This window comes from Tamandua tetradactyla, chromosome 23 (genome assembly GCF_023851605.1).
Source record: "Tamandua tetradactyla isolate mTamTet1 chromosome 23, mTamTet1.pri, whole genome shotgun sequence".
Lineage (NCBI taxonomy): Eukaryota > Metazoa > Chordata > Mammalia > Pilosa > Myrmecophagidae > Tamandua > Tamandua tetradactyla.
In genome coordinates this window covers 40,474,011-40,501,934 of record NC_135349.1, presented here as the reverse complement: position 1 = coordinate 40,501,934, position 27,924 = coordinate 40,474,011, and the positions used below count along the sequence as shown (strand labels likewise).

The window sequence follows — 27,924 nt, the reverse complement described above, 5'->3', positions numbered from 1 at the left end:
CAAAAGTGTGGAGGTGACTGGCATGCAAGGCATGCGGAGGCTGAGATTGGGCCTGAGCTGTGTTCGAATTCTGTCGGTTTCTTTCATCGGCTAACAACATTTTTTTTAAAATCTAAGTTAAAGGAGAGAGATAGATGATAAATGATGATAGTATAGATAGATGATAATACAGATAATACACGGTAGATAAATAGATGGATAGATTAGATAGATAAATGATAGGTGGATAGGTAAATGGATAGATATACATGGTAGATGACAGATTAGATTGATGGATGACCGATAGATGATTGATAGCTGATAGACATGACAGGTCAATCTCGTCTGAATTCTCAGTCTGCCATAAGCACAGTGCGTGTGTGTGTGTGTTTGGAGCCCACCATCATGCAATAAAGACAACTTTAAGAAGCTAAACACCATCACACAATAAACATCACAGCCTCTGCCCAAACATTAGCAAAGAAATTGAAGAAATTTTTTACTTTCTGACCAATAAACTTGGGGTCTAGAGCGAGGGTTGGCAAACTGCAGCCCACGGGCCAAAACCAGCTGGCTTCCTGTTTATGTAAATGAGGTTTTCTTGTAACAAAGCCACACCTACTCATTTACATATTGTCCTGGCTGCTTTTGTACAACTGTGGCAGAGTTGAGTAGTTGTCACAGAGATCGTATGGCCTGCAGAGCCTAAAATATTTATTCTCTGACTTTTTACGGAAGAAGTTTGCCCTACAGGAGTGCTTCTTAAACTCTGAGGATCTTGTAGATTCTGCCTCAGCTGGTCTCGGGGAGGGCCTGAGATTCTGCATTTCTAACAGCTTCCCAGGTGGTGATGGTGAGGCCGCTGTACAAATACTTTCTGGGTTTCCAACCAGAGACGGGGCGTGGACTGATGTACAAAAGCCTCCAGACATCAAATTACGACACAACTCACTCAGGCAGCTTATTTGCCAAATCAAAGGATTTTCCAACTTTCCTGAAAGATTTCCAGTGGCCTGCATTTCACCACCTCCTTCTCCCCACCTAGTTGGTATGTTCACAAGAGGGTTTGTTTGATTTTCAGGCCACCCCAGGAGCATGACAGCAGGCACTTCCAAAGTGTGGGGAGAGAGCGTCCAAACTCTCGCATAGTCATATTTCGTATCAACCTCTTCAAATGCCAATGTTGGTGGGTGTGTTAAATGCAGACATGCCATCTCATTATTTATAAATAGACACATGTACACTGAAGTTTCTTACCAATAGGTATGTACAAGCGCCAAAGTTTTGAGCCAACTGGTTAACCCGAGGCAGGCTGCAGACTGAAACCGGGCCGGAACTGCATTTGCCCCCTGTCAGGCCTGGGCAGACTTTCAGCCCCAGCGCCAGCTGTGCAAAGCACACAGAGTGGGCACAAATGGAGCTTTTCCTCCTAAGTGTGGCAGTGGGGTGCTCCGGAGAGAAAACGAGTGACTTGGAAGCCATATCAACACGACACGCTCAAGTTCTCCTTGTAAATGCCAGCGACACAAACTGCCAGGAGACCTGGCTGAGTGTTTTTGGAGAGGAGGGGGGCAGTGCACGGTGGGGAGGGTGGGTGATGCTAGGATAAGGCTTGCATTGGATTAATAATGATCAGATAGTGGTAATAATAGCAGCAGAGCTGGCTACTATTTACTGATGCTGAGCATGTAATACATGTTATTTCATTTCATCTCTGTGAGGAAGGTGCTATAGTTAGCCCCCATTTTATGAAGAAGGAAACTGAGGCTTGGAGAGGAAAAGTAACTTGCATAAGGACACAGGAAGTGGGGAAGAGAAAGGACTCTGGTTTTTAAAGATATGAATTCTCCATAATTGTGATGAGATTCCGATAAAAATGTCAAAAAACAGGTTTTTTTTTAACATTTTCTTGAAGTCTGAGCAATCCACGCAAGAAAGCGGAGTACTAATGGCATTTTCTACTTCGTGTCAAGACCTTCTACTTCCTTCGGCCCTCTAAGGGACCCTGGAAGAGAGGGAATGAGTCCCACCGAGGTCTTCTGAGACCTGGGTTGGTGCTTCCTGCAGCCCTGGGGTCTCCAACCCCTGCAGAGGCCGCCCCTTCTCAGCCCTGTGCAATTGCTCCCATGCAGGACTGAGGCCTGGTCTCACCAGATCTTCGAACATCCACAGAAGGCAGACATCTGGATGTGTCCCTAAAACGTCCTGGTTGTATATCCTGGCAACAAAGGCTAAACAACATTTTAAAACACTGCTTGGACCCAGCAAATCACATCCCTAGAGGCCACCAGTTTGCAACTTCCACACCCCAGGCTGAATTTTATTTTCACCTCCTGAGACATATTTGCTCCGAGGGGGTCGAGATGCGTTCTCTCCTGTGGCACCACAACAGGCTGGGCTGTGAGATCCTTCACTGTCCCAATTTACAGAGGAGGAAGCCAAGCCTCAGAGAAGCCAGGGTGCCGGAGGTCCTCAGAAGCAGGATGAACCAGACCTCTGAGAGGGGCTGGCTCAGGGACTGTCACTCTGAGCTGTCTCCGTGGAGGTACAAAGAGGAAGGAGGGGAGAAAGGATCAGAAGAGGAGGGGGAGGAGGGGACTGGGCCCACCCGATCTGTCCCGAGCTCCTGGAAAGCTGAACTTGTCCCCCGGAGAGCAATCCTGGAGTCCAGCTTCCTGCCGAAGGGCTTCTCTCTACTTCTCGGGCTTTCTTGGGGCTCAGCATGCAGAGGTGGGGGCCATGGGCCATGGCCTCCTTTACCCTCCTCTCTGCACAGGCCTTTCCACAAACGGACATCAGCATCAGCCCAGGTGAGTGTGAGAGCCAGGTCCGGGTGCAACTGTACAGGGATCACTGCACAGGGACTTGAAATTCTATCCCTGAGGCCTGCCTTGGCCGAGAGAAGTGGGGTTGCCTAGCTGAGCCCCCTGAAGGCCCCTTCCTGGGCACTCTCCTAGGGCCAGACTAGATTGCTATTGGAATCCTGGATTTAAATCCCAGCTTTGCAGGTTACAAGCTGTGTGACCTGAGACAAGTTTCTTAACCTCTCTGAGCCTTAGCATCCTCGGAAAATGGGGATTCTAATGGCACCTCTCTGGGCTGCCCTGTAAGGGAGATGAGATAACATGGGGAAAGTGCTGGCATGTGGTGACTGGCAGCATGGGGAGCCCTGAAAATGGAATTTTTGTTACGGACTTGGCACCTGAGCACCCGGGTCCCTTGAATTGTGACAGTTGTTCCTAGGGAGTTTTCAAACCCCTCTGCTGTGCCATCAGAGGTTGGGCATGCAGGAGGGGAGCAGTTGTCCCTCTGGTGACCTCCCTGGAGGCCTGGCCCAATGACACCCAGCCCTGAGGGTTTGGGGACCCATCAGCCACTGAGGGGAAACAGGGCATCAAATGAACGTGATTTCTTCTTTGTTGCCTGGGGGACTGTGTGCATGGGGGTCGCTTCCTTGGAAAGAGTCCTGATTCTAATAGTAGTATCATCATGACAGTTAAGACTCCCATCACCCTACTGTGTGACAGGTGCTGTTCTAAGCATTCTTCATATGTAGATTCATTTAATCCTCACAATAATTTTCTCAATAATTCCCACAATAACACTTTGGCAGAGTTACTATTTTTATTCCCATCAAAATAAAACTAATAACGAAATACCTAGGTGGAGATTCTCATAAGGGCAAGTTATTGGACTGTTCTGGTATTGGGGTGGACCGAAATGGTGGGGTGATAGAGTTGTCAGCTCAAATATTGGATGACCAGATAAATTTGAATTTCCTAAAGATTATAAACAATATTGAGTTTGTGCATGGATCAGATTTTGCATGGGAGGTACTAAAAATTACCTGATGGTTATCTGAAATTCTAATTTAACTGTGCATCCTGGTTTTTTTTTTTTTACTTTGCCCCTGAATCGGGCAACTCTTGTGGTAGGTAGGTAGAGGATTATCTTAGTTTATTCAGGCAACTGCCAGGAGCTCCAGGTCTGTCATAAACTCTCGGAGTCTTTAGATCCCTGCTTTTTTTTTGAACGCTTGTTAATCCGTAATGATTTATTAGTGTTACAGAAAATCCTCTTCCCTTCCAACTCCATTGCATATTTTATTACAGGTCTCATGTTGGAGTCCTAAAATAATGGAAAATATCACACAGTATAGCTAAGTGCAAAATGCATCAGCCTAGCCTGATAGCTCTCTTCAAAGCAATATATAGAAAAGACAGAGTTTGAAATCAGCAAGACTAGGGCTCTCTAGAAAACACATTTTAAACATGTGACAGCTCACGTGCAAGAATCGTCTTTTGGCTGGTTTTGCTTCACATCATTATTCTTTTTGATGATCCAAAATTTAAATTACTGATCACATGAAGTTTTCTAGCCCAACTTTTAAGAGTTGCTGTGACCCACTCATTATCGCCCTTCTGCTTTAACTGAGGATATTTATAAAACAACAAACTTTGGCTACCAACATGGCAAAGGAAATGTAGACAGGAAATCATAACAGAACAGTAATTGTGCAAGGTTCAAATGCAGGCTCCAGCATCTTCCACAGGGGCGTCTGTTCCTTGTGGACAGCAGTTTGGGGGCACTTCTGCATGACTGTGGTCCTAGTTCTTTGACAACATTTACACCCTACAGAGTCAGTGCGATGGATGAGCAGGAGAGAAGTTGAACCATCTCCTCTTGTACATTCTGAGCTTGCCTGTGTATCCAGCAGGGAAGGGTTTCTGAAGGTGAACTTGGGAGCAGAAGCCACTGGAACAGTTTTTTCCTCTCTCACTAGCTATGGCCAGGGGACCTCTTTGAGCTTTGAGCTTCCTCTTCTGGAAAGTGGGGATAAATCTGGCATGTACCAAGGCTTTGGGGCACTTCGATGAGATCATGCAGGTGACGTGCTTAGCTAAGTGGGGGGCACATGGTAAGTGCTTAAAAAATGACTCACTGCTCTTGACACTTCTGCGCCTGGGGTTGGTGGTATGATAGAATTAGCCAGGAGACCCTTTTCTGGCATGACCAAAGAACCTCCATTGCAGAAAGAAACTTCCAGACATCTTTCCCCACCCCTCCCCCCCCTCCCCCGCTCCAACAAATGAGGAGACTGAGAGCGTTTCAAATGCAGCGACCTTGGCCAGTGCAGCATTCGGAGTTGGCAGGAAGGGACTTGGGAATCCGCCAGCCCAGCCCTGCCAGGTTTCAACTATGGAAACTGAGTCCCACAGAGGCCAAACTACCGGCCAAGGAAATCATCAGTCCTGGAGCAGACAGAGCCTCGAGAGGAAGATTATTTCAACCCCGAAGAGAACGTGGGAATGTGAGTATGAGAGGAGGTGTTTACGTGGGCGTGTGTATCTGGGGAGCTGAGTGTTGCATATTGTGGGGTGGCTAGGGAAGGCTTCCCAAGGGTCTCAGGGGGTCCTTGCAAACTGTAGAAGTCCTCCCTATTGAGGGTGGGCCTGAGTTTTCTTCCCGTTCCGGATACCCCCAGCCACTGCTCAGGACCCCTCGCTCCCTCCCCAGCATGCAAACAGATGCACACAGCGCCGTTTAGCTGCAGGCCTAGGTTTGCACTGAGGAAAAAAAAAAAAGAAAGAAAAGAAACCTTTAGATACCTCTGAGAGACTTGGGAGGATTTAGCCCTACTAGATAGATCCCCCTCCCCTAACATTTACTCTGAACCTGGTTGTGATCACATTGCTTACATGGATTAACGAATGTAGAGTGCTTAGAACTGTGCCTGGCACCTAGGAATAATCACTCCTGGGTGCTATGATGGTTCTCAAACCATCCCAAAGTCTCCTTTCCCTGGCTCCTGAGCCCAAGAACTCTCTGCAGCGAAGGAAGTTACACCAAAATGTTTTGAAGCTGAAAGCCTGCTCAGCTTTGGGATTTGCGAGATGCAAATGGGGGATCAGTCGAGACTAGAGCCTCTTCTGCTCCCCTCCAAGAAGCTGGCATTGCCCTCTCCGTCCAGCCCGTGGCAAGGTCCCAGAGTTTAGGCCTCTTCTGCTGTGTTAATATCTAACTTCCTAGAACCCCTCCTATGAGCCAGTCACGGGCTTCCCTCTGGATTAGGCACTATCATGGTATCCATTTTACAGATGAGGAAACTGAGGCACAAGAACTGGGGCCATCTGATCCCAGAGTCCAAGCTCCTAAGCCAGAGCACCGTGTGTCGTCACCTCCTAGTGCAGGGCAGGGAGCTCAGACCCTAGAGCACCCCTGGGACACCCTGGTCCATTCCCACCCCTCCTGTGATCTCTGTAGATTCTTCTAGAATATCTCAAAAAACATGCGTTTTTCTCCGTCTAAACCGTAAACAGCTTCAGGGCACAGATCTGAAGCAAAACGAGCCCTCAGGAACCGCTGGATTATTTGCTTAATTAACTAATTGTTAATTTAACAGATTGCTAAATTCATTATAAACAATAAACAATAAAATAATAGATTTATCATTGATAATAATTACATTATAAGTTATAATATATGGTTATATATAATAAATAATAAAGTAATTGTTCTTTAGCGAATGAGAAAAACAAGGCCAGAAAAAAATGTTTTCCGGAGTGTTCGAGTCCATCAGACTGGGTCCCCATAGGGGCAAGTGACTTAGCCACTCTGAGCCTCAGTTTCCTCATCTGTAAAACGGGGGCGATAGTGGCACCCCACCCTTGGTTGGATCCAAGGAGTCACGCAGTGAGCACCCAGCGAACAGCAGTGTCGCTAGCGAAACGAGGACCTGGCCCGAGGTCGCACAGTGCCGCCCTCCCCGTCCAGCTGTCGTCCCTCTGCCGCTTGTGGCCACAGGGACAGCGCAGAGAAGGGAAAGCAGGAGAGGCCAGGCCGGCGTTTCTGTTCCCAGAACTGGGGCTCTCTGGGGAGAGGAGGACCTGGCACTGGGGCCTGTGAATCTGCGGGGCAGCAGGAATTGAGGGTGCCCCCCAGCCACCTTCCTACCACCCTGGGAGCCTGCAGGGACCCAGGCGGGGGTGGGGGTGGGGCACGTGTGGCCAGGGGGCTTCCCGCCACCTCTACTCCTGGCTGGGTCCCAGGGCTGATCTGGCCAGGACCAGGCAGGTGGGGGTGCGTTCGTGGGCACCTGGACTGGGGCCAGGCGAGCCGGCAGCCAGATTGAGTGGGAAGGTGGCAATTTATTCTTTTAAAATGAGAGGGGGGTGGGGGAAAAGAGCCCTGAACTCCAGTCGTGTGTTCTTTTTTCCATAACGAGCTCAGAGCTCCCACAGGCTTTGACTCCCACCCCAGCTGGAAGACCGTGGGGGCTTTGGGTACTGCTAATTGAGGGAAAAGGCCATATTGTCTGGCCTCCTGGTTTCCAGAGCAACAAGCCCCTCTGCACATTCCTTCCCAGCCCACCAACACCCCTAACCCCCTCTGTCCCATTCAGCCTCATCTCTTGCTTCCTCTCCCTCTGGAATTCTCAGCCCAGGCCGAGCCATTTTCAGTCCTCCAAATGCTCCGTTCTCTATCACACCTCCAGGCTTTTGCAAATACCATGCCCTCTGTCTGGAGTCTTTCTCTGACTCTAATTATCCTTCAGGTCTCAGTTGAGACATCACCTCTTCCAAGAAGCCTTCCTCGCTCTCCAACTCTGGACTACATGGCATATGCAGATGCTCCCATAGAAACACCTTGTACTTTCCCCACCTAGGAAGGGGACACATGCCTGGTGATTGCCCGGTTGCAATCACCTGTGAGCTCCTGTTGACACCAGGGAATGGGCAGCAACCAGAGGAACAGAGAGAACAAATAATCAGTTTCCAAGTTAATTTGGGGGCTTCTCTCTCAAGTTTTTGCCTGCATGGCACACTCCATAAATTACCTATTAATTACACCTTTATTTCTGTGCTTATTTTTCTTAATATCAATCTTCAGGGACTGAAAGATCTGTGAGGTCAGTTCTGCATCTGTGTCATTTGCCCCAGGATCTCCAGCACACAGCCAAAACTGCTGATACCTAATGGGTGCAAAACAGTACTTGTTGCGTAAATAAAGGAAGGAGTGAAAGACCGGCCCATAGAGATTGAGGCAAAATGGGCTTATGTGCAGCAGATTCTCTCAATTAGGTCTGGGGCCAGACAATCTGGCTTCAAATCCCAGTTCTGCCACATCGCTGCTGTGTGATCTTAGGCCAAGGGCTCAACCTCTCTGTGCTTTGATTTCTTCAGGCAGTCCCTACCTCGTAGGATGGCTAAGATGAAATGGATTACCAAGTACAGAACACTTAGCACCCAGTGAACACTCAGGAAGGGTTGGTTCTGGCTGTTACATTAATGTCATTATGTGATTGCCAAGCTATAGAATGATAGAAGTTCATTCCTGTGAGAGGTGTGATTTAGAAAAGGCTGATTGGGGTTCAGGTTGTGACCCTTCTGTGCCTAATTTCTAAATTCCCAGAAGTAAAGGAAGGGATGGAGGGAATCTCAGCTAGGTCTGAGTTAACTACTTTCCCAGTGCAAGCCAGCTGCTCCTTTTTGCCTCCAGTCCTCCCAATTAAAGGTGAAAAGGGCAGTGATGAAGCAGGGACCTGTCACAGCCCCCACTTTCTGGTATGTTTCACCCAAGGCATCCAGAACCACCATTTTCTCAGGGGAAAAGATCAAAGGGAACAGAAGAGGGTGGGGAGGAAGGGACCTGAGTAGCTCTGCAGGGTTCAGTTTATTCAAACACCATATTTACATGGAATCTTAAACACGGCATGAGATCTTGTTGATTTATACAGGTCAGTGTGATGCCTCAGAGTAATTTGGGCAAGATAAAAAAGTATTTGCAAAGTCCCCTGGAGGGACTTGGGAGAAAGAAGGAACTATTAAAATTCCCCACCTGGGGAATTCCTGATAATATCACAAGCATTGGAAACAACCAATTTAAGAGGCTGAGCCCTCAATCTTGGGGCTTGCCCCTATGAAGCTTATTCCTGCAAAGGAGAAACTAAATCTACTTATATTTATGCCTAAGAGTCACCCCCAGAGAACCTCTTTTGTTGCTCAGATGAGGCCTCTCTCTCTAAGCCAACTCCACAGGGTGAACTCACTGCCCTCCCCGCTACATGAGACATGACTCCCGGGGTGTAAATTTCCCTGGCAACGTGGGACATGACTCCTAGGGATGAGCTAGGACCTGGCATCATGGGATTGAGAAAGCCTTCTTAACCAAAAGGGGGAAAAAAATGAAACAGAATAAAGTTTTAGAGGCTGAGATATTTCAAACAGGGTCGAGAGGTTATTCTTATGCATTATATAAATAGATACCCCTTTTTAGCTTATGGTGTACTGCAGTGACCAAGGGAAGTATCTGAAACTGTTGTACTATATTTCGGTAGCCTTGATTCTTGAAGGTGATTGTATAACATAGAGCTTTTACAGTGTGACCATGCGATTGTGCAAACCTTGTGTTTGATGCACCTTTTATCCAGAGTATGGATAGATTAGTTAAAAAATAAGGACAAAAAAATACTAATAGTGGGGGGGAAACAAGGGGTAAAAAAACTGGGTAGCTTGCAATACTAGTAGTCAATGAGAGGGAGGAGTAAGAAGTATGGGATAAATGGGTTTGTCTTTTGTCTTTTCATTCCTTTTCTGGAGTGATGTAAATGTTCTAAAAATGATTGTGGTGATGAAGACACAGCTATGTAATGATATTATGAACAATTGTTTATATACTTTGGATGGACTGTATGATATGTGAAGGGATCTCAATAAAAACATTTTTAAAAAATTAGTGAAATACAAGTAGTGTGGACAACCAAAGCTACAGGCTGAGCCCCCAGTCTTGGGATCTGTTCATATGAAACTTAACCCCACAAAGGATAGGTCAAGTCTACTTAAAATTTAGGCCTAAGAGTCACCCCCAAGAGAGCCTCTTTTGTTGCTCAGATGTGGCCTCTTCCTCCAGCCAACATGACTAGCAGTCTCACCACCCTCCCCCTCTCTGCGTGGGACATGACTCCCAGGGGTGTGGACCTTCCTGGCAACGTGGGACAAAGATCCTGGAATGAGCTGAGACTCAGCATCAAGGGACTGAGAAAAACCCTAGAATGAGCTGAGACTTAGCATCAAGCGATTGAGAAAACCTTCTAGACCAAAAGGGGGAAGAGTAAAATGAGACAAAGTGTCAATGGCTGAGAGATTCCAAACAGAGTCGAGAGGTTATCTTGGAGGTTATTCTTACGCATTAAGTAGATATCACCTTGTTGTTCAAGATGTAGTGGAGAGGCTGGAGGGAACTGCCTGAAAATGTGGAGCTGTGTTCCAGTAGCCATGTTTCTTGATGATGATTGAACAATGATACAGCTTTCACAGTGTGACTCTGTGAATGTGAAAACCTTGTGTCTGATGCTCCTTTTATCTACCATATCAACAAAAGAGTAGAATATATGGAATAAAAATAAATAATAGGGGGAACAAATGTTAAAATAAATTTAGTTTGAAATGCTAGTGGTAAATGAAAGCGAGGGGTAAAGGGTATGGTATGTATAACATTTTTTCTCTATTGTTGTTTTATTTCTTTTTCTAAATCGATGCAAATGTTCTAAGAAATGATGAATACGCAACTATGTGATGCTATTAAGAATTACTGATTATATATGTAGAATGGAATGATATCTTATCGTTTTGTTTGTTAATTTTTTTAATTAATAAAAAAAAAAAAAGAAAAAAAATTAGTGAAATAAGGGTGGGCCACAGTGGCTTAGCAGGCTGAGTTCTCGCCTGCCTTGCCAGAGACCTGGGTTCGATTCCCAGTACCTGCCTATGCCAAAAAAAATTAGTGAAATAACCCAAACTCTACTTCTAATCAGTTGTGGGACCTGAGGCTTATATTTTTGTTAAACGAGATATGAATCGGCTGAGGAATGTGGTGATTGGCTGGGATATTTTGTGTTGCCACATTGCGGGGTTGTCTCACATCTTTGAAGTTCTCCCTTCCATCTAGGGCAGGATTTCTCAGCCTTAGTCCTGTTGACATTTGGGACCGGATAATCCTTTGTTGTGGGGTCATCCTGTACTGTGGAATATTCAGCAGTATCTTGGCATCCACCTACTACATGCCAGTAGCATTGTCTTCCCCCAAGAAAGTCTCTAGGCACTGCTGAACATCCCTGGGGCACAGAAGCACCCCCCCTCATTGACAACCCTGCCCAAGGGTGACCAACTGGTCCAGTCTGCCTGGCACTGGAGGGAGTTCCTAGGATGTGGAAGTTTCCGTTTGCAAACTGAGACAGTCTTAGGCAACTGGGATGAGTTGGTCACCCTGCTTTCATCTCTGATACGGGTATATGTGATGCCAAGTAAAGTTAGGATGGGGTAGGAATGGGAAATGTGGTTTAACACCAGCAAATACCACACTCCTGGTATATTCCAGCTCCTGCTGGGCAAACTGGGTCAGGTTCTCATAAATGACAGTCCTTTGGTGACAAGCGATGGGTAGAAAGCAGAGGGGGATGAATTGCTTTTTCTCATCTCTGCTAAAGGGGAAACCACTCCAAAAGGAGGGGGTGATTCAGCTGAGTCTTCCTGTGTAGAGTCAGTGCCAAAAAGTCCCCACAAAGAGGCCAGCAACACCTGTTGTTACAAGGGATCCCCTCAACCCTCTCAACCATTGAAAGGTAATGAAGCAATGTCCTCCTAGACCAGTGCTCTCTAGTGACAGAGGAGAAGACTGAGGCCCAGGAAGTGGCAGGGACGGGACTAGGATACTGGACACTCCCCAAGCACAGCTTTCGTTCTGCCACACAGAGGAGGTTTACATGAGGAGAGTCCAACTCAGCTGGCTCCAGCTCAGATACTGGCATGCACCGCAAGACAGGTGGTAAGCATTGTCTAGGAGGCCGGGATTACCCAGGAGTGCTCAACACAGCTGCCAGGGTCAGGGAGAGGCTGATTCCCATCAAATTGTGAAGCCAAATGGCCCTAACCCGCGATGGGAAGCATGGCCTGGAACATGCCTGCTTAGCATACTTTCTTGATTGCAGACGCTGTCCTTTCCTTTTTTTAAAAAAAATGCATGGATGGGTGGCCATGGTGACTCAGCAGGCAGAGTTCTCACCTTCCATGGAGGAGGCCCGGGTTCGATTCCCAGTGTCTGCCCATGCGAAAAAAAAAAAAAAAAAAAGTACACACATATGCACCCACAGGCTTTGGTGAATTTGCGTTCAATTTCAGGAAATTCCCTGCACCCCTGAACCCCATCACCCCATTTATGAGACCCTGAACTGATCGCAACAATGCTGCTGTTAAAAGAGCCGTCAACATATGCCAAGCGCTGGGTTGATTTAGTTGACCCAGCACCCTATGAGGTAGGTGCTGTAATTTTACTTCCCTATTGATCTCCCATGATGAAGCATTACACGGACTTGTAAGATCAAAGACTTTGGAACCAGGAAACCTGGGCTCTAATACCCACTCTGCCACTTATTAGCAGAATTATTAGTCGAGTTCCTTATGCTAAGCCTCTGTTTCCCTATATGTACTTGACGCTTCATAAATGCTCAATGCCTGTTGGCCACCACTGTAACACTCCATGAGCTCAGCCAGCCATGATAGTGGCTTAGAAGGCAAAGACTTCACATCTCTGGGTGATGGACCACAAAAGGGACCCCAGAGGTCAGCTAGTTTGACAGCTGAGAAGGGAAGGATGGGCCAGAGTCAGATGATGGATCAAGAGTAGAGTGCCACAGGCTTCCTGACCCCAGCCTAGCTCATCTCACTGCAGCCCACCACCTGCCCTCACTGATGAACCAAGCAACCCGGTGTAAGCAAGGTTCTCTGCACACCTGGCACACCTGGTTGTGGCTTACAAAAAAGGCATCTCTTAAAAGGCCTTCGGAGGAACTGAGATTTCGGAGGAATTTTCATTTATTCCTTTTCAGAATTAAGGGCAAATCTTGAACCCCAGGAGCTCTAATCGGCAAAAGATAGAAATAGCGTTGGCCATAGCTAGTTATTAAATGCATGAAAAAAAATGCATGCCCTTGCCAGGTTGCCCAGAGCTGCACAGTGAAACCAGACACCAGTTTTTGCTTGTAGCATTTGCAAAGATTTCCAGTGAAGTGATAACACTCAACCCTGACAAGGGCACATTGAGATATGGACTCTCAGACATTACCGTGGGAGTATAAACTGCTTTCAGGAGGCAATTTAGCAAATTGTATCAAAGCCTCAGAAAATCACTGGAAATGCCGGAAAAGCTTTCTGCACAAATCCATTCATCTCAGCATTATTTGTAGTAGTTAAAATAAAAAGAAACACTCTAATTATCCCAAAATAGGGAAATGATTAAATGAAGTCTAATACGTCCACTCAATGGAGTATTAGAGAGCTATTTAAAACAATGTTTACAAAAACATGTATAATAGCATGGGGGAAATGCTTCCACTCTAACGTTACTTTTTAGAAATCAGAATACTGACAGGTGTAGATAGTACCGTATGATCACATTGGCATTAAAAAATTCACTGCATTCATGCGTGGCATGGGGAAAAATACACCAAAGTATTAACAGTTTCCAAATGTTCTCTAAGGGGCCAATCTTATTACCTTGGCAAGTTCAGGTATGCATGTACTTTTTGCCCCTTGAGTGTAGAATTGTATTAATCACTACGGGACGTATTGGACTTTCATTCTATAACACATATAAGCTGTGAAGGCAATCTCAGCACTGCCAGCCTCCCTCCTGGTTCATTTTCTCTCTGCCCCCAGCCATGCCAGCCTTGCTGCAGACTTCCCTGTGACCCCTGTTCTGGAAGTAGTTCAAAGGCCACTGCTATAGGTTCTTCCCTCTCAATAAGACCTGGGCTGAGGCAGACCTCCATTGTTCCGAGTTCTCCACTGGCAGGAAGTCCACCCAATTGGTCTCCATCCACGGGTGAGTGGGCTCCCATGTTCTCCCTAAAACAACCAAGCAAACCCTTGTGGGAGAAGAGTGGGAGGATGGTGCTCTCCTCTGGTGTTTCTCTTTGATAATTGAATCTAATTTTTACCCAGCCCAATTTCTCGTGGCAGCTGTCCTTGGCAGTAGAAGGAAAAGCATTTAGCAGGGATAGCAAAGATTATGATGGAGGACTCACCTTTATACGTGTCAGTCTTGTGGGGTACTCTGTTCTTTGTATCACAGGAGGTTCATTTTAGATACCAAAGGAATGTAAGGGTAGTAGAAGGAACGATAACTAACTGCCACTGACTTGCTAAGTGTTTCAGGTACATCATCACCTAAACCATCTTAGATAGGTATCCTCATTTTATAAATGAGGAAACTGAGTCTCTGTGAAAGTAAGAAGTTTGCTCAGTTGGTCCCTAAGTGTTGAAGATGGGCTTCGAACCTGAGCTGTCTGATGCCATAGCCCCTCTCCAAGGCCTCCTTCAACATTCCTTGTGTCTCCTAAGCCCCAGCCACAATGACTATCTCACAGATCTCCAATCTTTCCAGCCCTTTCATTCTTCCATGCCTTTGACCATTCTGTTCCATCTGATGGGGATTCCTGTCCATGCCTTCTCCACCAACCATAAAGTCTCTTATCTGACAATACCTCTGCCTCACATCAGGTTGACTTCCTCGTACCCTGATTATACCCATCGCCCACCTCTCCTTGAGCACTTGCCTCATCACAATTCAATTACTCTGTTTTTGCATCTGACTTTCCTACTGATTTGTGAGTTCTTTGAAGCCAGGCGTGATATGTCTCATGACACCCAAATTTCAAATTTATCATCTTGCCTCGCTTCTTCAAGAATCTCAATGACTAGAAAAAGGGTCAGTTCTTTGTGTTTTAGAGTCATCGAATGTTGTTGTTTTTTAGAGACCTTGTGGGTTCACAGAACAATCATGCATAAAATGCAGGATTCCCATATACCACACATTGTCAACACCTTGCAATCATGTGGGACATTTGTTACAACTGATAAAAGCACATTTTTATGATTGTGCTATTATCTATAGCCCATGGTTTAACTTAGGGTTCACTGTTCGTATAGTGCAGTTCCATGGATTTTTTCTTTTAATTTTTTATTCTATTACTATAAAGAGTCACTGAATTTTGTTAAAAATAGAAAAGGGCTCCACTCTCTTAGTTCACAAACAAGTCTTCATCCACCCATCTATTCATCCGATAGCTAATTTGAGTACCTACTCCATTCCCAATGGCACCGAAAAATACACTGATTCAGTTAAGGTCCACCCAGGAAAATAAGAACTACGACACATATTTAAAACAGGGAGCAGCAGGTTCACCTTTGATGGAAGCTGAGACTTTAAAGAGGAGATTGCAAGGCAGACTAGGAATTTGCAATAGCAGGAAGCCAATTCCACCCGTAAACCGGAAGGTAGGCCAGTACTGCAGAACTGGAGCCCCTAAGGAGGGGTGGCCCCTGCCAGAGACTCCCCAGGCACAGAAGGGTTTCTCTCTTTCTCCCATCCTCCAATCACTCATCAATACCTCCCATTGGTAAAAAGTCAGTGGACATGGAAGCCTGGAAAATGTTGCCTTTGGGGACAAACTCTTGGTGATACAGAGTAGAGCATGGAACAAGATTGACACTTATACAGATGAATGAAATAAATTCTCAAAGAACTCCCAACCTAGCCAATGTACCAATGAGGCATGTGTAATGAAGAGTGAATGTAAAAGTGATTCCAAATGAAGATTTTACTTTAGCCAGCCAACAGGGAAGATAGCTTAGCCTGCCTGATGGTGGCTGTGACCTAAACCTTTAACAGAGCATCACAAGGAGTTCCAGACAGAGTCAGGGTCTGGCCAGCAATCAGCTGGCCTGTTCCTCTGCAATCTCTGTTCTTTCCTGCCTCAACTTACCTTCTTCCTCTCTTCGCAACTCCAGTGTCCCTTTTCGTCATACTTCATTTTCTCTTTTAAATGCCCCCCTTCCTTCTCTCATAAGGGTAGTTCCGCACTTTGGCATATGCTACTTTCCTGAAAACATAGAGAAAAGTTGAATTTGAACAAAATATTCACCTGTTATAAATGGGGCTCAGTCTCTGTAAAGCGAAACAGTTTTGTAGAAATCCCTAATTGCATCTTGTCTTGGAGACACGACTCTATGCTTCTAGCATTTTCTTCAGGGTTTTAAATTTTGTTCTTTTCCTTCGTAATTACATATTCAATCAGCCTGTGTCCATGGAGCATCGATTGAGGTTTAAGATTCTCAGACTTTCAGCTTACCTAATAATTTCTGTCTTTTTTTTTCAGTTGACACTTGAATTAAGTTCATTTGATCTCTGCTTCTAATTACTTGCACCTTCATTTTTTTTTATTTTCCAGTAATTTTGATCAGATATGGGGTAAATGTGATTAAATATTCAAATAGTTGCTCAAGCAGGTGCTGTTGAACGAAGATGGTGATTGTACTAAAATGACTGGGCGGCCATTCAAAATGTATGTTCCGTGGTTGATGTTGGAGAGACTGAATTGTGCCTGAGAGAGGCAGTACTTACAATTCTTACCTACTTAGGTAGGACTAAGTTCAAAGACCTCTTGGACTGAACAATGTTTTTGTTCCCCAGGAATCTCACCACTTATTTTATTTTATTTTTATTATTTTTTAATTTTACATGGGCAGGCACCGGGAATCGAACACGGGTCCTCTGGCATGGCAGGCGAGCATTCTTGCCTGCTGAGCCACCGTGGCCCGCCCCTCACCACTTATTTTAGACAGAACACACATTCCTGGAGGGCTAACATGGAATAGAGCCTGGCAAGGGTGAGGAAGATGGCATATAGAAATGAGATTTTGTCTGTCTATAGTCCTTGCTGCCCAGCAAACCTTAGGAAGTAGAGAACAGTATCTACTAGACAACCCCTGGTGGACCGAAACTTTGGGCTATAGGCATTCAAGGATTTGATAGCGTGCTCAGAGACTTCCTGGAAGAACTGAGCTTGGACCAAGTTCTTGAAGGATTGGGAAACTTCAGGAATTGGGGGCAGCAGAAGCTGCAAATGAAGAAACCCATGGGAGATCAGTATGCAATGAGTTAAAAGCAGTAGAGTCAGGCTGTCCTAGACTCTAATTCTAGCTCCATCACTTCCTATCTGAGCACACGTAACCAAGTCACATAATCTCTTCAAGCCAAGGAGTCCTCACTGGGAAATAGCAACAATCACACTGACCTTTTAGAGTTGTGGGCTTAAAGGGTATAATGTATGTAAAGTTCTTAACACAGTGCCTGGCTAACTCAATGCTCATTAAGTGGAAGCTGTTATTATTTTTATTCATTACAATTCTAGGCATCTTAAAGAAGTCAGGTCTAGCTGAGCATTCCTATGTCAAGTCATCTTTCTGAGGGTGAACAAGCCTGGCCTCACCCTTTCCTTCTCCTCACCATTGCCTGCAATAGTGTTTTTTAAGCAACTCCCTGCATGTGACTCTAGGAACCAGAATTCTGAGTGCCGCTAATCTGGAATGGATTAGCAATGCCTTCCCCAAACACAGAGATAAAGAGACTGAGTATGAGTGCCATGTTTTGCTACCAAGGCCTTCACTGAAAGGAAATATTCTAATAGTGGGAATTTTAGACAAAGTGGCAGCCTTCAGAGAGAGGTCATGTGGAAGTGGCTACTGGAAGCCAATATAACTTATTGCGACACGAGGGATACCTCAACAGAGTCGTATTTTGAAATGAGTTATTGTTCGGTGTTAGGTCTGGGGCCGATTACTATTACCTTATAATTACTTTTTCAACATATTAAAATTTACCCTTTACTAGTATATGGTAACCTATGATGAGAGTCTCTCTGCCAGAGTGGAGTGTCTGTGAATTACCTGAGTGAAGTGGAAAGAGAAAATCCGCTTTCTCTCACAACCTTTTCCTGCCCGTCTGACCTCTACAAATGCCATTTTCCAGGCTCACTGATGTCATGAACAGTTATCTTGGCCTTGCTCCAGGGACTGCAAATGCAGCAGCTCCACGTTTATATCTATACATAGCTACAACCGAGGAGGAAGGACAGTAGTGGAAAATGGGCTTTCTACATACATCTCCTTTCTTTATCAGGGTGAAAAATACTTCTCAGAAGCGCCACCCACCTAAAGACTTTCCCTTATATGTAACTGGCCAAACTGGATCATAGGACCAGCGTTTGCTGCAAAGGAGGCTGGAAGAGTGACAATTTGGCTTTCCTAGGTTTCACTGTAGGCGATAGACAAAAGGATTAGGAATGACCATTAGATAAACAACCAGCAGTGTCAGCCCATGTGCCTGTTTGGTGTGAAGATGAAATGAGTTCATGCATGTAAATCGTTCAGGACAGTACTAGCAAGAAACATTTCAATGGCATAAAGAAAAGCTCTGTGTGTCTCTCTGCGGAGCTATGTTTGCATACGTTTTGGTTTTCTAAAGCTGCCAGAAGACAATATACCAGAAATGGGACGAGTTTTAAAAAGGGAATTTATCAAGTTGCAAGTTTACATTTTAACGCCATTGAAATGCCCAAACTAAGGCACCAGAGAAAGATAGCTTAACTCCCAAGAAAGGGTCGATGACATTCAGGCTTTCTCTCTCAGCTGGGAAGGCACATGGTGACATCTGCAAGTTTCTCTCCCAGCTCTTCAAATGGCTTCCCCAGAGACATTTTCTTTCTGCATCTGCAAAGATCTCTGGCTGTGTGGGCTCTGAAGCTTTTTCCAAAATTGTTCCCTCTTAAAGAACTCCAATAAGCACCCCACCCACCTTGAATGGGTGAAGACACATCTGCATGGAAACCACCTTATCAAAAGGTCCCAACGACAATCGGGTGGGTCACATCTCCATGGAAACAACTTAATCAAAAAGATCCCACACAACAATATTGAGTGAGAATTAAAAACTGGCTTTTCTGGGGTACACAGCAGTTTCAAACCAGAACATCATGGCTGCTGTCTGTCTGTCTGTCTATCATCTATTCATCCATTCATCCATCTCTCTTTCTGTTATTGGCAGCAGAAGCTTTCCAGGGCCTTCCATGATTTCTTTCGGTGGGTGAATTATTTGATAAACTCTTTGAAATAGGGGTAAGTCTCCCTCAAGGAGACAAATCTCTCTAGGGAGGGTGGGCTGTTAACTACAGAGCTTTGATTTTGCTGACTGGGGAGTGTTTTGCTGAGTTGGCTATGCAAATCCAAGCCTAGAGCTGCATTTCCCAGGAAAAGAGAAGATTTTGGAGATGGTAGGGGAGAGGATGATATGTAAGGACTGATGGTGTAAGGCGGGCTTTTGAGAGAGAATAAAAATATCTACTGGAGATTTTCATTAAGTGATTTGATGTATGCTATGCAAAGCACCCCTTTTTTGTCTCTTTATGATATCGTCAATAAAATCCACCTTGTTTTCTAGTGTTTTTAAGATGGATTTAAATTTTTAGGATAAAGAACAGTGCTGGGTCCTGCTTGGAACTGGTATGGGTCAAATGCAGAGATGACCATGGGAGTCATCTAAATTAGTGGGCGACCTTCTAATTTAGAAAAAAGAAACAGCAGCAGGATTGCGTCATGTCCTCTACTTTGGTGCAGGAAGGTTAACAAGGATTGATTTCAATTTTCAACTATATCCTCTAAAAGAAGTAATGAGTAATTGCTACTGTGTTTCTTATATTTTCAGCTGGAAGGAGAATATCTTTGTGTATGACATTGTAAACAGCTGTGTTCCTGGGATCCCAGCTGACATCTGGACAGGGCTTCATGATCATAGAGAGGTGAAGAAGCAATGACCATCACCTTCCTTGGAAGCCCCACCCCAGATTCTATTTTAACTTAACCCATTTTCACATAGAACCTAGATGTCAGGTATGGCTATGCACCCAGAAAACAGGGAGAACTCAGACCCTAAGATGCCACAGTTAGAATGTGATAAACATTGTGAAAGAGGATATTATGAGAACCTACAGTATGGAGGTTTCAGGGAAGGCCTCTGTGCAGGTTTAGGTTCTCTAAAAACAAACACCAAGTTGAAATTAGATATGCAAAAGATTGGGGGGGGCAACATGTGTGAAAGACAAAAAATAGGGGCAGAAGTAAGCAGAGAAATCCTTCAGGCCATCATGTGCGGCTGAAACCTATGAAAAGGGAAGGGGCAGGAAGGATTAGGTAGGAAGAGCTTCAGATGATAGCACAGTCCTGGGAAAGTCTTGGCCCGACTAATGGGGACTCTTCAAGCAAAGGATGCTATATTAGTTGGGATTCTCCAGAAAAAATAGAGGGTTACTGTAGGAATTGGTTCACCCAACCACAGGGATTATCATGTTCAAACTCTGTAGGGCAAGCTACAAGCTAGAAACTCTGAAGAAAGTACAGTTTAATTCCCTAGGAGACACTGGATGACTAAAGTAGAGGTAGAAATTCTTCTTTTGGACTTCTGAAATCACTGGTTGTGGTTTTAAGACCTCCAACTGATTGGATGAGGAGATCCCCAACATTGCTGGAAATCGCCTTTGTTGTTTGTAGATGTTAGCTGTAGATGCAGTCAGCTGATATGGATATAAACCCATCTATAAAATATACTCACAGTAACCATCAGGCCAGGGCTTGCTTGGCTAAACAACTGGACCTCATAACCTAGACAAGCTGACACATGAACTTGACCATCACAGATGTCCACTGCAGAAACCCCACATTGGGCAGGAATGGGCCAGCCTTAGTACCCCTGACTTTTTCAATCATTGACTAAGAACAGGCTGGAGGAAGTGGAGTCTCACCATGAACCCAGTAGTGGACCCAAAGGGAAAAAAGCATGTTCCCAGCATAAACAAGGTGATGGAACCAAAGAAGCTGGAGCTGAGGCCGTCAGTCAACTATGCTTCCTGCAGCTGGTCCTCTTGAGTAGTGCACTTCCATGGCTGACACAGCTCCTAAATTCATCCAGTGTCTAATGAATAAATAGGAGGAAACCAGAGTGTAGTTGGTGGAATTATGTATCCCAGAAAAAGCTATTCATAATCTTAACCCATTCCTATGGGTATGAACCCAACATAAATAAGATCTTTTAAAGATGTTATTTTTAGTCAAACTGTGGCCAATGAATGAGAATGGGTCTTAATCCTATTACTGGAAGCCTTATAGAGAAGGCCACAGAGAGAGAGCCCCCAGGGACAAGTAAATGTAAAAGTCAACAGAACCAGGGGGAAAGAAGTGTAACTAATAAAGTGTCAGTGGCTGAGTGAGTTCAAATAGAGTCGAGAGGCTACTCTGGAAGTTGCTCTTACATAAGCTGCAGTTAGATATTGCTGCCTATCATAACCTGCCAAACCCCAACCGGGACCATTACAGCAATCCTAAAGAACACCTAGGGCAATATGTAAGGTTCCACAAGGGTTCCATGCACTAGGGTAACTTTCCAGAAACCTACAACCTCCCTGGATGGGTCCCTGGACCAGACAAGTCCTGAAATGCAGAGGGCCCAGCCTCTCCAGAACATCAGATAGTTCCATCTCCCTACCCCATATTAATGACAGCCCCTTCCAACACAAAAAAAGTTAGAATGGCCATATCCCAAACACCCCTAAAGAGAGGATGGAAAGATTAAAGGTAATGGTGGAGTTATACAGAGAAGATAGGATTTAACAAACGAATGTGATTGCTGAATCATTAAATTGATATCTCTTTTAGTCTCCAGTACCTTAGAGCAGCTAGAAGTAAAAACCTAAAATTGTGGAATTGTAACCCATGTCAAAGTCTGAAATATGTTCTACAACTAATTGTGGTGCTATGCTTTGAAATTTGTAGCTTTTCTGTGTGTATATTATTTTTCACACAAAAAAAGAAAGCAAAAAAGTCAATTGTGATAATAAAAAATATTTAAGCCTTCTAGCTTCCTATATCCTGGAGCAGCTAGAAGGAAAAATCTGAGAGGATTGTATGGTAGCCAATGACAAACTCTGTCCTGTAACCACTTTTTTTTTTTTTTGCTTTGTATATATGTTATATTATAAAATAACAAAAAGTTAAAAAAAAAAATCAACAGAACTCAGAAGAGAAATAAGAAGACACCACCATGTGCACTGCTATGCAATTGAAAAGCCACGGATGCAAGCATTGCCAGCAGCCAGCTCCAGCATGCCACCATCTTTAGGGAGAAAGCATTGCCTTGCTGATGCCTCAATTTTGGACTTCTGTCCTCAAAACCATGCACCAATAAATTCTTGCTGTTTAAGCCAACCCATCATATGCTGTTTGCTGTGGCACATGGGAAACTAAGACACCAAGGAAGAGGCTCCCAGTTAGAAAGAGTAGTATAAGCAAAGGCCCTGAGGTGGGAGAAATCATGACACATTTAAGAAGCTAAAGACCAGAGTGGCTGGGATACATGTGGGGCAGGGGTTGATGAAAAAATGGTTGGGGGATAATGCTGCAGAGGGTGGCTTGGGCCAAAGCTCATACCTAGCAATATCACAGCAAGCTCCACCTGGAGATTTTTCCCCAAATGTTCTCGGGCAAGCTGCATACTGAGTCTCTATTTTGCATGTGTACTGGTTTGAAAGGATGTATCGACCCTAGAAAAACCATGTTTTAATCAAAATCCCATTTCATAAAGGCAGAATAATCCCTATTAAATACTGTATGTTTGAAACTGGAATTAGATCATCTCCCTGGAGATGTGATCTAATCAAGAGTGATTGTTAAGCTGGATTAGGTGACGACATGTTTCCATCCATTGGGGTGGGGCTTAATTGGTTTACTGGAGGAGTCCTATAAAAGAAGAAACATTTTGGAGAATGACAGCAATTCAGAGAGAGCAGAGCACAATGAACCACGAGAAGTAGAGTCCACCAGCCAGTGACCTTTGGAAATGAAGAAGCTCACCTCCCGGGGAGCTTCGTGAAGAGAAGCCAGGAGAGAAAGCTAGCAGACCATGCTGTGTTCACCACATGCCTTTCCAAATGAGAGAGAAACCCTGAAATTCATCGTCCTTCTTGAACCAAGTTATCTTTCCCTGGTTGCTTTAGATTAGACATTAAACTATAAACTAGCAACTGATGAAATTTCTCTTCCTTTTTTTTTTCAACATGGGCAGGCAGCGGGAATCGAACCCGGGTCCTCTGGCATGGCAGGCGAGAACTCTGCCTGCTGAGACATCGTGGCCCGCCCAAAATTCCTCTTTTTAAAAGCCATTCCATTTCTTGTATATTGCATTCTGGCAGCTAGCAAACTAGAGCAGCATGTATGCTTCTAATCCTACTTTAGAGCACTACTATTCTTCCACTTACTGACTGGTGGGTGATTTGAAGCAATTTTTTACCTCTCTAAGCATCAGTCGCTTCATCTGTAAAACGAGGAAAATAATAGTGCCTTGCAAAAATTAAATGGGTTAATGAACGTAAAGGGCTCAGCATGGCCTTTGGCACACTGAAAGAGCCTGTTAAGCATGGTGGAAGTTACTGTTATAGCAGCAGAAGCAACAATACAGCCAAATTCAATATAAATGTCATCAAAAGTCAATAGAATTTATCTGGAAAGAACCCATATGGAAACTGTAATGAAAATTCCCATATATTCCATTCATAATGGCAACTTTAAATGTTGGATTATGAATATATTAATGAGAGTTTATGGAACTTGTATTACAAGACCTAGTAATAAAAATAATAAATGACACAGTAAAAGGGCTTGGTTTTGTTTTACTTTCAGGGCTCACCATGTGCCAGGTACCGTGCCAGGTCTCTTGCATGCTTTAATTCACTCAACCCTCACAACAAGTCTCTGAGGGAGATATTAGTTCCATTGTATAAGTGAGAAACTGAGGTTCAGAGAGGTTAGATAATTTATCCAGGTTGCAGGTGGAGCTGGGATCTCAGGCTCTCATCTCTCAGGACGAACATGCTATTCTTGGTCCATCCATAGTCATTAGTGCTTTGGAAGAGACTTTTCTAAAACTTGAATAGATGGAGAAATAGATCTTTTTCCTGGGCTTTACAAATATGTAGTTCTTCCAACAGTCAATTTGTGCATTTATGGCAGTATCAAATTCCTAACAGGACAATTGAACAAAGTAATTCCACATCAGACAAGAAAAACACAGGCTGTTTGGGTAAAAGAAAAGTGATGAAGGATGGCTCCCATCTGCCAGGAAAGTGTGGTACTCATGGTTTTGGTTACTGAAGTCAGAGACACCTGGGTTCAAACTCCAGTACTAACGCTTAAGGGGCTTTATGATTGAGTAGACCAGTCTAAGCCTCAGTTTTTTCACTTGTAAATGGGGATGATCATGATGCTACTTTGCAGGATGATGAGTATAAAATGACATGACACATATCTCACACCTTATACAAAAATTCATTGAAAATGGATCAAAGACCTAAACATTAGACCTAAGACCGTAAAGCTGTTAGAAGAAAATGTAGGGAAATATCTTACAAATCTAATACTAGGAGGCAGTTTCCTAGACCTTACACCCAAAGCAAGAGCATGGAAGAAAGAAATTTAAAAAATGGGAACTCCTCAAAATTAAACACTTTTGGGCATCAAAGAACTTTGTCAAGAAAGTAAAAGGACAGCCTACACAATGGGAGACAATATTTGGAAACGATATATTGGATAAAGGTCTAATATCCAGAATTTATAAAGAGATTGTTCAACTCGAAAACAAAAAGACAGACAAACCAATTACAAAATGGGCAAAAGACTTGAACAGACACTTCTCAGAAGAGGAAATACAAATGGCCAAAAGGCACATGAAGAGATGCTCAATTTCCCTGGCTATTAGAGAAATGCAAATCAAAACCACAATGAGATACCATCTCACACCCACCAGAATGGCCATTATCAATAAAACAGAAAATGACAAGTGCTGGAGAGGATGTGGAGAAAGAGGCACACCTATCCACTATTGGTGGGAATGTCAAATGGTGCAACCACTGTGGAAGGCAGTTTCTCAAAAAGCTAAATATAGAATCGCCATATGACCCAGCAATACCATTGCTAGGTATCTACTCAATGGACATGAGGGCAAAGACACAAAAGGACATTTGCACACCAATGTTTATAGCAGCATTATTTACAATTGCAAAGAGATGGAAACAGCCAAAATGTCCATCAACACACGAATGATTAAACAAACTATGGTATATATACACAATGGAATATTATGCAGCTGTAAGACAGAATAAAGTTATGAAGTATGTAACAACATGAATGGACCTTAAGGACATTACGCTGAGTGAGATTAGCCAGAAACAAAAGGACAGATACTTTATGGTCTCACTGATATGAACTGACATTAGTGAATAAACTTGGAGAATATCATTGGTAACAGAGACCTTCAGGAGATAGAAATAGGGTAAGATATTGGGTAATTAGAGCTGAAGGGATACAGATTGTGCAACAGGACTGACTGTAAAAACTCAGAAATGGATAGCACAATACTACCTAACTGTAATACAATTATGTTTAAACACTGAGTGAAGCTGAATGTGAGAATGATAGAGGGAGGAGGGCTGGGGGCACAAATGAAATCAGAAAGAAAGATAGATGATAAAGACTGAGATGGTATAACCTAGGAATGCCTAGAGTGTACAATGATAGTGACTAAATGTACAAATTAAAAAAAATATTTTTGCATGAGGAAGAACAAAGGAATGTCATTACCGCAGGGTTGAAAATAAATGGTAATTAATATTTTAAAATTTTAACTTATGTGTGAGACTAAAGCAAAAAATGTTTATTTGGTACAAAATTTATATTTTTGATGAGTGCATTTCCTAATATAACTTATGTAGACAACTTAATTGAACACCATAAGTACATGGAACCTTGAGTAGGGCATGAGGTTTTGTTGGTTTGTCCAGAGCGATGCCCCGATAAATCCCAGAGTGATTTGAACAGTGAATAAAAAAGTATTTGCAAAGTCCCCTTCAGGGAATGGTGAAAAAGGGGGAAAATTCAGCATCCCCAAGTTGAATTCTTGATATTCTCACAGGTAGTGCAGACAACCAAAGCTATAGGCTGAGCCTCCAATCTTGAGGTTTGTTCATATGAAACTTACCCCCACAAAAGATAGGTCAAGCTTACTTAGAATTAGGCCTAAGAGTCACCCCCAAGAGAACCTCTTTTGTTGCTCAGATGTGGTCTCTCTCTCCAGCCAACACAACAAGCAAACTCACCACTCTCCCCCTGTCTATGTGGGATATGACTCCCAGGGATGTGGACCTTCCTGGCAACGTGGGACAGAAATCCTAGGATGAGCTGAAACTCAGCATCAAGAGATTGAGAAAACCCCTAGAATGAGCTGAGACTCAGCATCAAGGGATCAAGAAAACCTTCTCAACCCAAAGGGGGAAGAATGAAATGAGACAAAATGAAGTGTCAATGGCTGAGAAATTCCAGAGTCGAGAGGTTATCCTGGAGGTTACTCTTACACATTAAATAGATGTCACCTTGTTAGTCAAGATGTAATGGAGAGGCTGGAGGGAACTGCCTGAAAATAGAGAGCTGTGTTCCAGTAGCCATGTTTCTTGAAGATGATTGTATAATGATATAGCTTTCACAATGTGACTGTGTGAATGTGAAAACCTTGTGTCTGATGCTCCTTTTGTCTACCTTATCAACAGATGAGTAAAACATATGGAATAAAAATAAAGAATACGGGGAACAAATGTTAAAATGAATTTAGATTGAAATGCTAGTGATCAATGAAAGTCATCAGTGTAAGTGGTATGGTATGTATGAACTTTTTTCTGTTGTCTTTTTATTTCTTTTTCTGAATTGATGCAAATGTTCTAAGAAATGATCATGATGATGAATATGCTACTATGTGATGATATTGTGAATTACTGATTATATATGTAGAATGAAATGATCAAAAGTTAAGAATGTTTGCATTTGTTTGTTGTTATATTTTTTAAAAAATTAAAAAATTAATAAAATAAAAACAGTGGCATCAGATTAAAAGTAAGGAGTTCTGCACAGATATGAAAGTGTTAGAATGTTATCCCTGAGCTGGGGCTGGCTCAAGTGCCTGATCTTCCTCTCGCTGGCTTGATTCCTTGTCATTGGGTGAAACCCACCAGGAAGGGCAGTTTGAATGGACCGACGGCTCCTCTATGAGTACAGCTACTGGGACGGGGACCAGCCGGATGACAGCATCCATGCAGACCCAGAGCAGGAGGACTGTGTGCAACTCTGGTACCAGCCCACCAGCGGTGGGTACCCCAGATTACAGGGCTCTTGTAGGGGGGTGCTGGGGAGGCGCCATGGGTGCCCAGGCAACTAGTGAGACGTTCAGCACCTTGGAGAGCAACCAGAGGGGTCTCGAGCAGTGATGTTTTTAAAAATATTTAATGGTGAGTTGTGGTCAAGTGGACTATGATTCCGATGAAAAGAATTCGAGCTAGGAACATGGAAAAAAAAAAAAGATTGTACAGTGTTTAGTAAAAGAGTCATGCTTTTATGTCAGAAACTCATGTACGAAAATACAAGTACCCACCAGGCTCTGAGAAGTTGAGAGACCTCTTCAGGGTCACACAGCAAGCAAGTAACAGAGCTGGCTCTCAAACCTAGTTACAACAGAACTCCAGCAGAGACTTAATTTCCTGGAGATTATGATCCAGAGCTGGGCTAAACCTCTGAGTGAAATTGGTCCTGCCTATCCGTAGTGATAAGCCAAGACTAATTTTATAAGCCAGGAAGACTGGACAGCAACCTCAGCAAGCATCAGCAAGGAAAGGCCACCAGTGTAGATCTGAGGCCTACTGGAGAAGGCTTTTACCCCAATAGGTTAGTGAAGTTACCTTTATTGTGGTCGTGGACCTTCACCCAGGTTCTCTGCTTTCTTTCCACTGCAGCTCTCAGGTCGTGGAATGATAATGCCTGCAGTAAGAAGTTCCCTTTTGTCTGCACGATCCCATCTCTGACCACTCAATCACCCCATCTTGTCCTCCTGGAGTGAGACCAAAGTCCAGCATCGTCTTGTAGCTGTACCTAGGATAGAGTTGACATTCAATAAATGTTAACCACACAG

The 27,924-nt window shown here is 44.0% G+C and overlaps 1 protein-coding gene across 1 annotated transcript; it reads left to right on the top strand.

Annotated features, from left to right (window-relative positions):
• The first annotated feature begins 2,008 nt into the window (after positions 1-2,008).
• Positions 2,009-27,924, top strand: CLEC19A (C-type lectin domain containing 19A). The gene is given in 6 exon segments (XM_077140263.1): positions 2,009-2,789; positions 13,692-13,857; positions 19,576-19,669; positions 26,975-27,002; positions 27,005-27,106; positions 27,749-27,924. Coding segments are annotated over 6 exon segments (582 nt in total). The 5' UTR covers positions 2,009-2,701; the 3' UTR covers positions 27,853-27,924.